This window comes from Equus caballus, chromosome 14 (genome assembly GCF_041296265.1).
Source record: "Equus caballus isolate H_3958 breed thoroughbred chromosome 14, TB-T2T, whole genome shotgun sequence".
In the NCBI taxonomy this organism is placed as follows: domain Eukaryota; kingdom Metazoa; phylum Chordata; class Mammalia; order Perissodactyla; family Equidae; genus Equus; species Equus caballus.
In genome coordinates this window covers 49,698,277-49,712,436 of record NC_091697.1, presented here as the reverse complement: position 1 = coordinate 49,712,436, position 14,160 = coordinate 49,698,277, and the positions used below count along the sequence as shown (strand labels likewise).

Below are 14,160 nucleotides of genomic sequence, written 5' to 3'. Positions count from 1 at the left end.
TACTATATGCAGTAGGATGGATTGGAACAGTAAAAGGTAAAGAAGCCGGGCTAGAGACTCTTACAGTAGTCCAGGTGAGAAGGCCTTGTTCTTCATCCTAGTAGCAAGGGGGAAGCATTGAAGTGTTTTAAGCAGAGAAATGACGTGATCAGATTTGCATTTTGGAATGATCACCATGAATGGCCCTCTTAAGCATCTATTTGAAAATGTTATTTACACTGTAAATTTGCCTAGTAACTTGAAGATTGTTGAGAGTAATTTGGATCTACCTCAGATTTGAAAAAAAAAAAGTAGAAATTTTAATTTTGTGAGATCAGAATTAGTGGTGTTTTACTGTGTCTATTTTCATTGACTTCTCCATGGGAGTTTGGTTTTGAAGTACAGGAACTAGAGAATATAAAAATCATTTTCCTTCAGTTTGTTTTTATTCACAGATGTTAAAACTCTTTTTCCACTGGAAAGGGTGACTTTGCTGGAAAATCATTTAAAGTTGTTTCCAGTCAAGTCAATAAGCTCCTCAGAACCAAGTGAACAAGGGGCGAAAATTACCGTGAAGCCTAGTGAGATTGTGTTCCTTCATTGCAGCCTGAGCCAGCCATTGTGGAAGGTGGGCATGGGCATAGGGAAGAGTGCAGGTTTTGTCATGGTCACACTGAAGGAGCAAGGCCACGCATGGAAGATATGAAGGGAGTAGAGAAGACATCTGAATAGGCTGAAATCAGATCAGAAACAATTTTCCAAATGTTTAGACCGTTGAATAAGCACTAGAATTAGAGGAAAGTCAGTTATTTGCTTGAGAGAAAAAAAAGTCAGAGACTGTTGGCCTTTTCATAAAAGTTCCTCTCTCCTTATCTCTCGGCCTCATATGCCTTTTGTGGTGTCCGGACCAAGGTTTGTACGGTGACAGGAGTTTAACTTAATCGTCCTGGATATTATCTTCAGCAGAAGTGCTTTTTCTACTGCTGAGAGTTCTGAACACAGCGAAATATTTTAGACTCCTTATTCAAGGAATCTCCTTTCCCCAGGGTTACTTTGAAGCTGAAGTATCTTGGGACGCCACTACTAATTTTAACTACTTCTTTGTTTTCAGCAGTGGACATTTAGATTCTTACTAAATCCTTTTCCCTGCTTCTCCTCCCCCCAGTCCAAACAGGAAATATTCCCTGAAAGCAGACTGTATAGAAAAGTATTCTGGATGGCCAATGACTTTCAGCCAGTGTTGTTAACGTATCATCCAGCTTACTCAGAATGCGACATCGAGATGTTCTCCCCGACTTCCCCATGCCCAGGTGAAAGGAAGACACCATTGACTTTCTGTGATAACTTTACCAAACTAAAAAAAAAAGTCTCTAGAAGAGCCAACATAATTTTCCATGAGGGAAGCAGTATGGAAAAATTACTTCTTGCATGGGGAATGTGCTCAGTAAATATTTGTTGATGGTATTTGACTGAAACAGCAGAGAAACAGTACAGACAGTTGGGAGCTGACAACTGTGTTATGCAACCTAAACTATAGATTGGTGCAGCAAAGACTGAACTGTCATTTTGCCCCTATTAAACATCCTTCTTCTAGAGAATAAAGTAGTCATTTGTATGATTAGGGAGATTATTTTTTCTATTAACACATTAATTTTTTGGTTATAAGTGTGACATTAATTGTGGAAAATATTTTTAAAAGCATAAAGAATAAAAATTACCTTTAATGTCATTCATTAGAGAATGCTGTTAATATGTTGATATTCTTTCCATAAGTATGTTTTAAGATAGATTTGCACGTATTTCTACTATATAGAAAAGTGCATGAAATATGAGTGTGCAGCTTAATAAATTATTATTTAGCAAGCACCCGCATAACCACCACCCAGGTTAAGATATACAACTTTGCCAAGACCCCAGAAGTATCCACATCTGTTGCTTTCTTCCCTATCACAGTATTCTCCCTCCCCACAAAGGTAACCACTAATCTGCTGTTTACAGTAATCAATTCCTTGTTTTTAATTATATTTTCACTTCTTAAATACAGGTTCTTATTATTCACGGTAGTTATGTTCTATAAAGTCACCGCAAACGCTGAATTAGCAAATACTGAACCACGGCTCCTAGGGGAAATGCAGGGTTCAGTTGCTACAAGCCTCTGGTCACAACATTTTCATCCACTGATCAATACATAATCTTGTTGTACCTGTTTCTGTTTAAAGACATCTTATTTAATATTATTATTGATTCATTAACATTGAACTCATGACCAACAGCACTATGAGTCACACCTGAACATATTTTCTCCATAAGGCACATCACAGCCTTTCTTGCACTTAGGAACACAAGAGAGCTCGAACAAGAAGCCACAGCGTCCCCTTGTTCAAGCTTAGATGGGAATGTGTGCATCAGGTGACTGAGAGTGTCTCAAGTTTTTCATCACTCTGTGCATGTCCACAGATGACTATGAAAGCACCATGAGTATTGATTCTGAGGTTGCTGATAAATTTTAGCAAGTAGGTGAATTCACAGATAAGGAATCTGCAAATAATAAGGATCAACTGTGTGCATCCCTAAACTGTAGTGTTTTTTATTATTATTTAGAATCTGGCTTCTTTGGCTCAGTGGTTTTAAGAGTCATTTCATGCAGCTGTAGTTCATTTACTTTCACTGTGGTACAGTACACCATTGTATTAATGTACTAAAATTGTTTTCCTTTCTACTTGTGCTGAACTTCGGGGTTGTTTCCAGTATTTGCTTTTACAAATAATTTGCTGTACACATTCTCTTAACGTGTCTTCTGGTGCACACGTATACAGCATGCTCTAGGGTATATGTCCATGAAGGAACTGCTGGATCATAGAGAATGGTATCTTTACCTTCGCTAGATAATGCCAAACTGTGTTTAAAGTGGATGTAGCAATTTACACCCCTCCTCCAGCAAAGGATAAGAGTTCCAGATGTTTCACATCTTGTAAACACTTGATATTTCCAGCATTTTGATGTTAGCTATCTAGTCATTCTGGCAGGTGTACAGGATCATTTCACTGAGGTTTTAATCTGCATTTCCTGCTTTACAGAAAGATTGAACACCTTTTCTTTTTAATTTTCTCTCCTAATGTCCCTGTGCAATTTTCTTGCCCACTTCCCACTTGGTTGTCCATCCGTTTCTTGCTGGTCAGTAGGCATTCTTTGTATAGTTTGGTTAATAGCACTATCTTTATTTACATGTTGTAGCTGCCTTTTTACTCTCTTTTAATGTTATCTTTTGATAATGAAAGTTCTTAATTTTAGCGTCATCCAGTGTATCAGTGTTTTCCTTTATGGTTAGTGGTTTTATGGCCTGTTGGGTAACCCCCAACCCCAAGTTCCAGAGTTATTCTCTTCTAAACCTTTACTGTTTGCCTTTGGCATTTAGATCTATAATCCACCTGGAAATCATTTGTTAGGTGTGATATGAGGTAGGGGTCAAGTGTCACTTTTTCCATACAGATATCCAATGATCCTAGCACCATTCATGGAAGAGTGCTTTCCACCACTATTATTAAGTAATGTAGGCTCATGTTAAAAATTCAAACAGTAGAAACAAATATAAAATTAAAAAGTGAATGTCCAGTCCACACCTGTGCACCCAGCTCCCCATTCTCAATCCCCCGAGGCAGTTACAGTTGTCTACTTGCAGACTTTCTCCTCAGAATAGTATTCAACACCTCTAGCTTTAGAAAGGTGGCTTTAAGTTATGTCTCGGGACAGCAGAAGATTGTCTAGTGGCACTATTGCTTTCCCTTTCTTGTTAAGTTACAGTGAATGAATTTGTTCTTGCAATATCTGCATTATATAGAGAATGGCGGTTGTACTGCACTCAATTTAAGGTAGTCAAGAGGTATTGGGATTTCTTAGCAACCACTCACATCTTTTGAAATAACACATGGTACCACATAGACTCTTTGTAGTGCCCCAAAATACTTTTGCGTTTCCTTACAAATAACTTCATAAATTGTGACATTTTTTAGTTGAAAGAAAGTGAATTTTATTTTAAGAATCAGTTGTGTTGTACCTGAGATGTGGTGTTGAAAAGGATTGAGGGGCTAGACTCAGGTGCAACAGGAAAGAGTAAAACTCAAGAAGGATCACGTGCCATGCAGCACAGTGGAGGCCTTTGTCCCAGTTAACGATACTGGTCCTTTCTCTTTAGAATTTTTTGGGCCTGTTGTCTGGGCATCTTTATGTCCAATCTTTAGTTTTTCCTTCTACCTCGTATTTCTGTATTATTCAACATGAGAGGGTTCCTATTGTTGACTTGGGGAACCTTCAGGGTGACAGATGCCCTATTCTAAGATTTTGAATTTTATTTAAATCATGGAATTATTTGTCATTCCCACCACACTGCATCTGAATTTAGAATTTATTTGAAACTTCAGAAATTCTTTGAAAAGCTGGAAAACAGAATCACTGCACTGTAGATGAGTCAAACTATTTTAAAAGCAAATTATTTAAAAACTATTTTAAGAGTAATTGCCTGTAATTGCTAAGGCCTTAAAGGGATTTCACCAGTTAGTCTCGCTGTAATAAGAATCAGGACTCTGTCATTGTCTGAATAAAAATGCATATTAAATTAGGTGAGAGGAAAGAATCTGTCGATACTATGCACGCTAGTAAAAGTCTGCAAGAAATATGGAACAGTGCAACTTGGGGGCATGTGGATTTTTTGTCTTGTAAAGTTGTGAAGCAGACACATGTAAAGAATATATGTGTTCAAATTTTCAACAAATAAAAATCGGTTTTTGTGTCGTTTGCTCTGATTCACCACCATCCAGTTTACCAGTATTCCTTTTGGCCCTATTTTCTTGGCTGAAGTTTGATTTCCCTTTTCTTTTTATGGTACCTTAAATCAAGACATAAAGGGATATTTTCCACTGAAAAAAAATTCACTGATTTCAGATTCAATTAAGTAGGACTTTACAGGTTTTCATAGAATTTTCTCTTCTCTCTCATGATGGCGGAAAGAAAAATAATATAAGCCATCCCCTTGGATTCAATAGCACCATCCCCATTCCAGGCCTAATCAGGAAGGGGGACTGATGGAGCATTAAGGTCAGCCCTGGGCCAGCGACCCCACAGGCCAGCCCATGCCTGAGACCCGTGACTGGGAACCAGGGCTGCAGATCACTTCCACTGCCTGGCAGAGGGGAGCAGATGCCAGTTTTGTGACTTCTCCACAGTACAGTGCTGGTGCAAGACACTTTGGCCCCTCTTGGGTCCCTCATCCTTCCCACTCTATCTTTGAGAGTCCTAGAATAAGCTAAACATCCGCCACTCCCGGCTTCTCTCGGAGCAGCCATAGCATTTGACTAGGGAATCTAACACACTCCCCCCCCGCCCCGGTTGTGGTCGTCTGTCTCTCTGTCCACCTGCCTTGCTCCTTCCCCACACTACCTTCTTGGCAGAATGCCCTTTGGAAAATTAAACATTGCTTCCAGATGGAAACAGAACACGAGAAGGGAACTGTATTCATTTTTACATCATTGGAAATGCTAGGAAAGAGAAGAGTCCGAGGCAACTTGAACTGAAAACAAAAAAAACTTCATCTAAATGTTTTTTATGATAATGCTGCACGCTGGTGGGGCCCATGGTGAGAGGGAAGAGGCAACCCCCATACACTGTTGGTGGAATGCAATTCAGTAGAACCTTCCCGAAAAGCTATTTGCTAGGATATATCAAGACCCTTAGAAAAAACTCCTAGCCTTTGACCCACTAACTTAACTTCCAGGAATTTATACTAAGGAAACAATTGGAGACACAGGCAATGGTCCTCAACAAGGATGTGAGTTGCAGGACTATTTATAATAGCTGAAGGGGGATAATAATCTGAATGTACATAATAAGAGTATGGTGACATCAATTGGGGTATACCATACAATACAATACCCTGTTGCCATTTAAAAATATGATATTAAAGCCAATTTAATGACATTGGAAAATGCTTTATTAAGTGAAAAAAACAGGCAACTAACTATGAATGTACTATTATCTCCCAAAAAAAGTGAGGAAATATGCCAAAATGTTAACAGTGATTATCAGTGGTGTATATTATGTATGATTTTATTGCTTTTCTTGCTTTTTGGTATTTTCCAATTTTCTACAAGGTCGTCTGTAATTTTGAGTATCAGAATTTTAAAAGATTTGCTTTCTCATTAATGGTCAGCTTACTGCTCATGTCGTACCAGCTCAGGTTTTAACTACTGTGGTGTGGAGGCCACAGAGGGTCTGCCACATCCATAATCAGATTGGGAGCCTGCCGGGGCAGCCCTGTCCACAGTATGGCAGGCATGCCCTGGCTGGTGCCGCAGACGTTCCATCATTCAAGTGAGTCACCACAGAAGGGTGTCAAGCTGATGATATTGCCACACACTGTACTTGAACTATCAGCCACAACCCTGCATGCTGCCAGGCCTTTTAGCCTTATCTTCCTAAACCATTATTTCTTCACTGTTCAGTGAATGTCAAAGGGACTGACTGCAACTGTCTGAGTCCTTTGGAGGACACTGTGGACCAGCAAACTAAAGCTGGTGCAAAAGTTCAATCCAAGCCAGACCAGCAAATGTTCCTTCCGTGCTAAAGTTTAAGCGGTTGTTGTTGCTGTGTTGGGCCTCGATGTGGGGGCCTGGTGGGACCCCAGGAATATTTAGGGTGAAAAATGTGCTGGGGCATTCAGCTCAGATACTCCCATTTGGACTCAGGATTGTGGAGAGGCCTTTGGGGGTCGTCTACTAAGATGTTAGTTATAAAATTATTTTCTCTTGTCCTAACCTCAATCGTTTGTTATCTTTGGCCTCATTAGTGGGAAGAGAGTTTGAGAAGTTGATCTTAGAGATTTCAGAGCCAATAGCAAAATCGACTGTTTTGTCTGTCCATGTTGAGTTTTTTAGGGGCGAGATTTTTTTTGTCCTCTCTTGTCATTTTCTCAGCAACCTATAGCCAGACACTTCTTTTTTTTTTTTTAAAGATTGGCACATGAGCTAACAACTGTTGCCAATCCTCTTTTTTTTTCCCCCTGCTTTTTTCTCCCCAAATCCCCCCAGCACATAGTTGTGAATTTTTTTTTAGTTGTAGGTCCTTCTAGTTGTGGTATGTGGGATGCTGCCTCAATGTGGCCTGACGAGCGGTGCCATGTCCGCGTCCAGAATCCGAACTGGCAAAACCCTGGGCCGCAGGAAGTGGAGCGCACAAACTTAACCACTTGGCCACAGGGCTGGCCCCAGCCAGACACTTCTGTAGTGAAAGGACAATATAAGATTATGCATAGTCTTGGGACATTATCATCATCCCTGTTCATCTTATTTCCCACCTATATGTTCTCTGAGTTGCATCAAAAGTAAAATATAATGTATTCTCTTTTTCTTGGAGGAACATTTGTATGTTTACAGTCATTCTGTTGCTCCAGGCGTCACTCATGATGGTATATAAAAATAAATGTTCGATAGTATTGTTGATAGTGAGTTTTATTGACGTGACTCTGAAGCACAAATTTAAAAAACATGTAATCCCATAAATAGGTTAAAAAATCATAAGTATTGTATGCGTTTTATTGTTACACTAAAACAGTGGTAATAAACTTTACATTGTAGTCATTTATGGCAAACAAATGTTATTGCCACGACTAAAAAACAAGCAAACAAATAGTTCTATTAGCTATTAAAAATTACCGTTAATACTATTGACATGGGGATTGAAGAGTAAGTTCTTATAATCGTTGTGAATATTCTGCCTTCCAACCGCACTCCCAGACAATTTCAGCCATGTACCATTAACCAAGAACCACTTAGGTATCCAAGCATGTGAAAATACATTCAGAACCCACATTGTGTTCATAGAATATGTTTCCAGCTATGCCTTTTTTAGGCATAATTCTTGGTACAGATGAGATAGGAAGCTGGAGGTGTTTCCTACTTAGAAAAGCCACTGAAAAGAAAAAAAAAACTTTCAAAAGAAGTCTTAAGGACTTTTTAATTGTCTTGTGGTGACCACTGACCAGAGGAACAGACTAGTCCAGGCCTCTGGGCCTAGGCTGCTCTCTTGAACCTCCAAATTGCCCCTCGTCAGAACTCGTGTTCCTGGGCCGCACTGCAGTTCAGAAGTCACGGCCCGGCCTCGCCTACTAGGTCATTTTCTAGTGGGGCAGGTTGTAGTGAGAGGGCTGGGAAAGCAAGGCCCTTCTTACCAGCTGCAGCTAAGGAGGACGCTGAAGGCTGCACGGGAGAAATGAGGCGGCACTGTCTCCCAGGGCTCGAGACAGTCAAGTGGGAGCAGGTATGAAACTAATAATAGAGTCATTTATCCCTCAGCTGATGAATCTTACTGTCTTATATTACAGTTGTTTTTTAATCTGTCCCATCTTTTCAAGTGCATTTTAAGCTCTCAAAGTTAGGGACTTGTTAAATGCTGTGTTGTGTTCCACTTACTGTCTTGATCATACTAGGTGCTCAATAACTAGTCTTTGCTGGATTAATTGAGAAAAAGAAAAGAAAGCCATATTTTGTTAGTTTAATCTCTTCTATTTTATGAATTCCATCTGCTGTACGAATGTACCAGACTGGAGACTAGAGGCAGGATTGGGGATTTTGTTGGAATTTACAATGTGTTGAGTCTTACTGAGTCTGTCTGTTGCTGCATTCCCATTTTCCCTTGCCAATGTGGTAGACAGCTAAAGGAAACTCATCAATCAGCGGTTACAAAGGCTTCTGGTGCTATGGCTGGGTCTGTAAGGAAGCTTAGCACAACAGAGAGGAACAGAGCAAGTTGTGCCACCCCAGAGGCAGTCCACTGTGGCGGCAAGAGGCCTGGGCTTGGAGCCAGGGGCTTGGGGTCTGAACCGTGGCCCTGTCCTTCACAGGCTGGGTATCTTCAGACAAATCTCAACCTGGCCCAAGTTTCCACATCTGTGAAATGGGAAGTATAATAGTGCCTCTTTGCTTTTGGGTGGGTTAGATGTGATTCATTAATTCTTCAGTAATTATTTATTGAATACCTACAGGCACTATTTTAGGCATTAGCAATCCAACAGCAAAACGCATGAAAATCCTACCCTCATGGAATTTATATTCTAGAGATATAATACACATAATGGCATTTAATAAATGTTTCATTCAATTAGTTTGAGGATATCTGAAGAACTCACACAATGGGTTTTTACTGTAATATATCCATAGGTATTTATGTTACAATTGTAGGTAATTAGGGCGATTATTGGACCTCATGTCTGAACTGAGGATGTCCCACTAAGTAGGACATTTATGCGTCCCCTATGTTTAGAAAGTCTGTTCCCTGGGAATTGGATTGCTGTCATTTTCCTCTCCATAAAGTTCTCAGGCCAAACAATCCAGCAGGCACCTGAGGCCCAGGGGCTACAGGTGGTGTTGTGGCCAGGTGGTTTCCAGGTTGTTTTCTCAGTCATGGGTGTCTGCACTGTCCCTGACTTAAGGTGATTTTACAGAGTTGCTGAGATATTTGTTTGTATAATTTGTGGAAATAAGTCAAAGGGCTAGCATGACCAATTCTAATCCACAAGCTATATTTTAGTGAGTAATTTTAACCTTTCCTCTCCCAACTTTTGATCAGCTACCCATCAGAGAACAAAATGACAGATTTCAGTTTTCAGTTCCTCACTTTTTCATTGCCTTCCCTCTGGGGCTTTTTCTTTGAGCATCAAAATGCCCAAAATCTGTGAAGAGAAAGAGCAGGCCTGGAAAGCAAACCTCAGAGGAACTGCACGTTGCCCGTAATCACATGCCCTCTCCTGAGACTTGTGTGTCCAGACCCGTCCTCCATCCGCTATCATTTTTCTAATGCAGTACTTCTGGGCTCCAGTGACACATCGTCCATTTAGTTAAAAATGTAAACAGGAAATTGTTTTCTGGCTGAATGGCCTGTGTGGCCCAGAAAAAATGGTCATTTTTGCTGAGACACAACTTTAAAAACATGCACACAGCAGTGGAAGCTGACGGCAGATTATAAGCTAGCCCTGCCCCAGACAGAGGCTGGTGATAGGAAATGAGTGAGAACTCAAGTACGTGGGTTCAGGACATTTTTCCCCGAAGCCTGAAGGCACAATGGACGTGACTGAAGAAGCTCCTATCACCTAGAAAGCAGTTGTTCCACAGAGCAAAGAGACACGTTAATGCTCCGAAGAATTACAGAACAGGCATTACTTGGAAGACACTGAGGTTTGGTCTGGAGAAATGTGACTTGGCACTGACAACACATCCTGGGTTTCAGTGCTCCTGTAGTCTGCTCCAGCTCCCTGTCATTTGGCCTCCCATGAACCTCCTGTGCTCCCGCTGTGGTTTCCCTTTGTGCTGACAAGTTTTCTGGTTGTTATGTCTTGCAGCCCCCCGAATCCAAGCCCAACTTCACCCCTCTCGCCATCTTGGCCCATGTTCTCGGCGCCATCCAGCCCTATGCCCACCTCATCCACGTCCAGCGACTCATCCCCCATCAGGTCTGTTGCAGGGTTTGTTTGGTTTTCTGTTGCTGCCGTTGTTCTCTCATTGGCTTGGTCCTCTTTTCATGCAGTGTTCAGCCTCCTCGTCAACTTTGTTCCCTGCCATCCAAACCTGCACTTGCTTTTTGACAGGCCAGAAGAACTGGTTCGTGAAGACTCCAGGTAAAATCACGGATGATGACCAGTCCGTTCCCGTTTCTCCAAAGCCGGTCAGGGATGACGGGGGGCCAGCCTCTGTCCTCCTTTGATTCCAGCCTAAGAGACCAAAGCCGGGAGGGACCATTTGCATGAACAAGCATGGCATTTTCCACACCCTTCTGAACCCTTCCTCTGGTTTCTGAATTAATCTGTGATGCCTGGAGTTTGGGGAAAGAATGCCTCCTGAATGGGCTCCTTTTTGGATCGCTCTCTGAATCATGGGGCTCTCTGTGCTTTGGTGTAAGATAATATCAGAGGGAACAGTGCTGAGACACCTACTGGCCTTTTCTTCCCTCTTTTTGGTCAGGTAGCATCAGGCAACATTTATTTGTGGATTGGGCTATCAGCCATGAGAACTGACACCTACTTGCTAAGACCAGACCACTGGGAGAGAGACAGATAAAGGATCAAGATATGGAGCGATTTCTCTTTAAATTGTTCCTGACTACCTCCTTGCCCTCTGTGTGCTCCCAGGAATCATCTGTGCTCCCAGTTCGTTTCTATCTCCATGTCATGAACCCTTAGCTCTCATGGGAACAGGGTTGACCTAGTTTCTCTCCCCAAGGGCTGTGCTATAGTTTTCCCTGCTTTGATGACATCCAGACTTAATTCTTTGCACTTGAGCTCTTTAGAGAAAAGAAGCTGTTTAAATCCAGGAAAAGAATTAATAAAGATCCTGCAGGATCCCTCTGCTGTGTAGGTCCCCTGCATGTGTGTCTCTGCTGTCAAACAACCAGAATGTAGAGCCCAATTATAGGCATCATAAGCATTTTGGGCCTTGGCAGTAATTTCTTGTGCATCTTTTTCCCATAGCTTGTTTTTTCCTAAGGGGTGAGTCCAGCAGAGAGGCTTAAATAATTTATAACGCTGTTATTATACTTTTAAAAAAAGAAAGTCCCATGCTATTTATATGTAAATACACACACACACACACACACACACACACACACACACACACACATACATACATACATACATTACTTTGTTCTCCTCCAGGCGCTTTCATATCTTTCATTTCATCCTTTCCTCATGTGAGAATGAGAGGAGAAATGGCCTGAACTCTATTATAGGGAAAGAAAACTAAGGCACAGAGGGGTGATTTGTACACAGTCACATGATCAAATGAGAGCCAATCCAGAATTCAGGACTTCTTGCCCTCAGCCCTGTGCTCTTTCCTCCAAACCTATGGGTAACCCCAAATTTAAGTTTCCATGCAATTCCCAGCCTCAAAGCTTGGCCTGCTCTTCTAGGTTTTCTGTCTAGCTTTGCCCTAGAAGATGGGAAATATAGCTTTACAGTATATCCTTTTATCCTCACCCTGGGAATAAGGTAAAAATTCAGATCATGTTTTCTTGACACTCAAGTTATTTATGAATTATTTCTTAGACATATTCTGGGCTCTTTGGGGGATGTTAACTTTCTAGAATACCAGCTATGGCATGAATTGTTGTGGTAGGATCACTGATGGCCCCAAGAAGACCTGAACCAGAGCAAACTACAGTGACCAGAGACAGTCACCTTCCAAAATGCCTCACACATTCATAAGAGAGACTTGGGCATTGGGAGAATACGGCTCCTTCATTTTGATCAAAGGGAGTAAAATCTCCAAAACACTGGACCCTTGGACAGAACCGGGTAGGGCCTCAAGGCAGTAGAATCATTCAGCTGAAAAACTGAAATGTACCCTCTGCTTGAGGGTATTCACTCTTTTTTGTCTCTGAGCTTTGAGGCCCTGTTGCCTGTCCAATATCTCCACCTCTCTACTTCTCCACTTCTTCCATCTCCCAAGATATTTCCAGGTTTTTTTCTCTAGCTTCTCCTTTCCATCTCCCAAAATGTTTCCAGATTGACAAAGGACAGTGGCAATACAATCTGCTCACCTCAGGTCTTGGTTACTCAGTACTGCCCACTCTGACCATCATTAAAATAGCACCATTTGACAATGCTGTTCTACAATCCTTTAGGAACCTACCATTTTGAAATAGGCAAGGCAGAGTAAGGCTTGGAATTGGCTGTCACTGAGCTAAATATGTGTGCCAAGGTGAGCAAGGATAGGGACGCTGCTGGGGAGCTAGCGCATCAGAGCTAGCCAACAGAGAGGGCCACAATCCCCTAACCCCTGTTGCAATGTGGCCCCAAGAGGTGGGGGCATATACCCTTTATTCAGGTTCAGTGAGGCCTTCCCCCACATCCAGTTCCAGGACATAAAGCTTCAGATTTCTTTCCCTGGCCAGAGCTTTTCAAAATAAATACTTAATTAGACCTAATTAATGGCCCCATGAACTTCTACATCACGTCTCCTCTGGAAATGGCTTCCTCTCCCCTCTTCAAAGTAATTCTTGTTAGTTCAAGCTCAGGAACTAAGATGCCTTTCACAGCACAGAGAGTGAAGGTCCTAGAGGAGCATTCCCTTCACATTTCCCTTTCCTTTCACTTGTAAAAGTGAAAAGCTGCCAGCCCCAAACCCGTAACTTGTATTTGCACGGGGGCCCCTGGAAAGTGTGCCTATATGATCCAGCCGTTGCACTCTGCCAGTCTAGCTGGCCCCACCTCCCTGTGGTGCCGTACAATGGAGAGTGGGTTGTCATTTTGCAAGGCTTGCAAGGGCATTTGAGGGAAACTCCTCTGAGTGCTTTCCTGGCCTCGTGCCATGCTCAGAGGCGAAAATTAAAAATGAACTAGCAGAAGGTTCCAAACTTGTTCGTGCCCTTGAAGGCCCAGCTGAGGTCTGAAGGGCACTGTCACAGGAGCAGCCAAGGAGCACCCTAGGCTCTCTGTGTCTAGTGTTGAGAGGCACTGCAAAGAAGTGGGAGCCAGGGAGCCAAAGAACCAAAGATTCTTGCTGGGGATTTTTTATTTTTTTAATCAGAGCCAAAGCCTGCAAATATAACCTCTGTGCCAACAGGATCTGTTTTGGTAGGAACCCTACCTAAAGCAAACTGCTCAAGGTTTTTGAGAGGGAGTTTGGCATGGGACACTGGACTGGTTGGCTGACAGACTTAAAAAGATAAGACTTTCCCCTGAGTAAGGTTGCCAGATTTAGCAAATAAAATAAAGATACAGAACACCCAGTTAAATCTGAATTGTAGTTAAACAACAAATTGTTTTTTTAGTGTAAGTATGTCCCATGCAATATTTGGGACATACTCGTACAAAAAAAAGTATTCATCATTTATCTGAAATTCAAATTTAACTAGGTGTCGTGTATTTTACTTGGCAGCTCTAGTGCTAAGGAACAGGAGTGGTCCTTGTAAAAGCATCCCTCCACCATCCCTCCCATTTCTGGGCGTCCTAAGGGGACGGGTCCTCGGGAAAGGCGCTTCTCATAGCCTCAGTCACCTGACCTTTGTTTTTATTTTTAATGTGCCATTTTATTGTCTCTTCATTATTCAATTCCAAAAGCCTAATATTATTGGGAAATTATTCCTCTTGAATGGTAATCTTGGGCACCTGAGACCATTCCCTTTGCTTTCTTCTTGCCAGAT

General features: G+C 41.8%; 1 protein-coding gene across 5 annotated transcripts in view; it reads left to right on the top strand.

Annotated features, from left to right (window-relative positions):
- The window catches only part of ARHGAP26 (Rho GTPase activating protein 26), a 424,411-nt gene that overhangs the window by 392,769 nt on the left and 17,482 nt on the right, over nt 1-14,160 (top strand). The window contains exons 21-22 of one of the 5 annotated variants that reach the window (XM_070234027.1): nt 10,364-10,474; nt 10,610-10,639. The exons of 1 other annotated variant lie outside the window; for it this stretch is intronic. In XM_070234027.1, coding sequence (XP_070090128.1) covers nt 10,364-10,474; nt 10,610-10,639 — 141 coding nt within the window. Of the gene's footprint in view, nt 1-1,144; nt 4,771-10,363; nt 10,640-14,160 lie in introns of those variants that run through there. 3 more of the 5 variants (XM_023617500.2, XM_023617497.2, XM_070234028.1) reach the window with 3 other exon arrangements.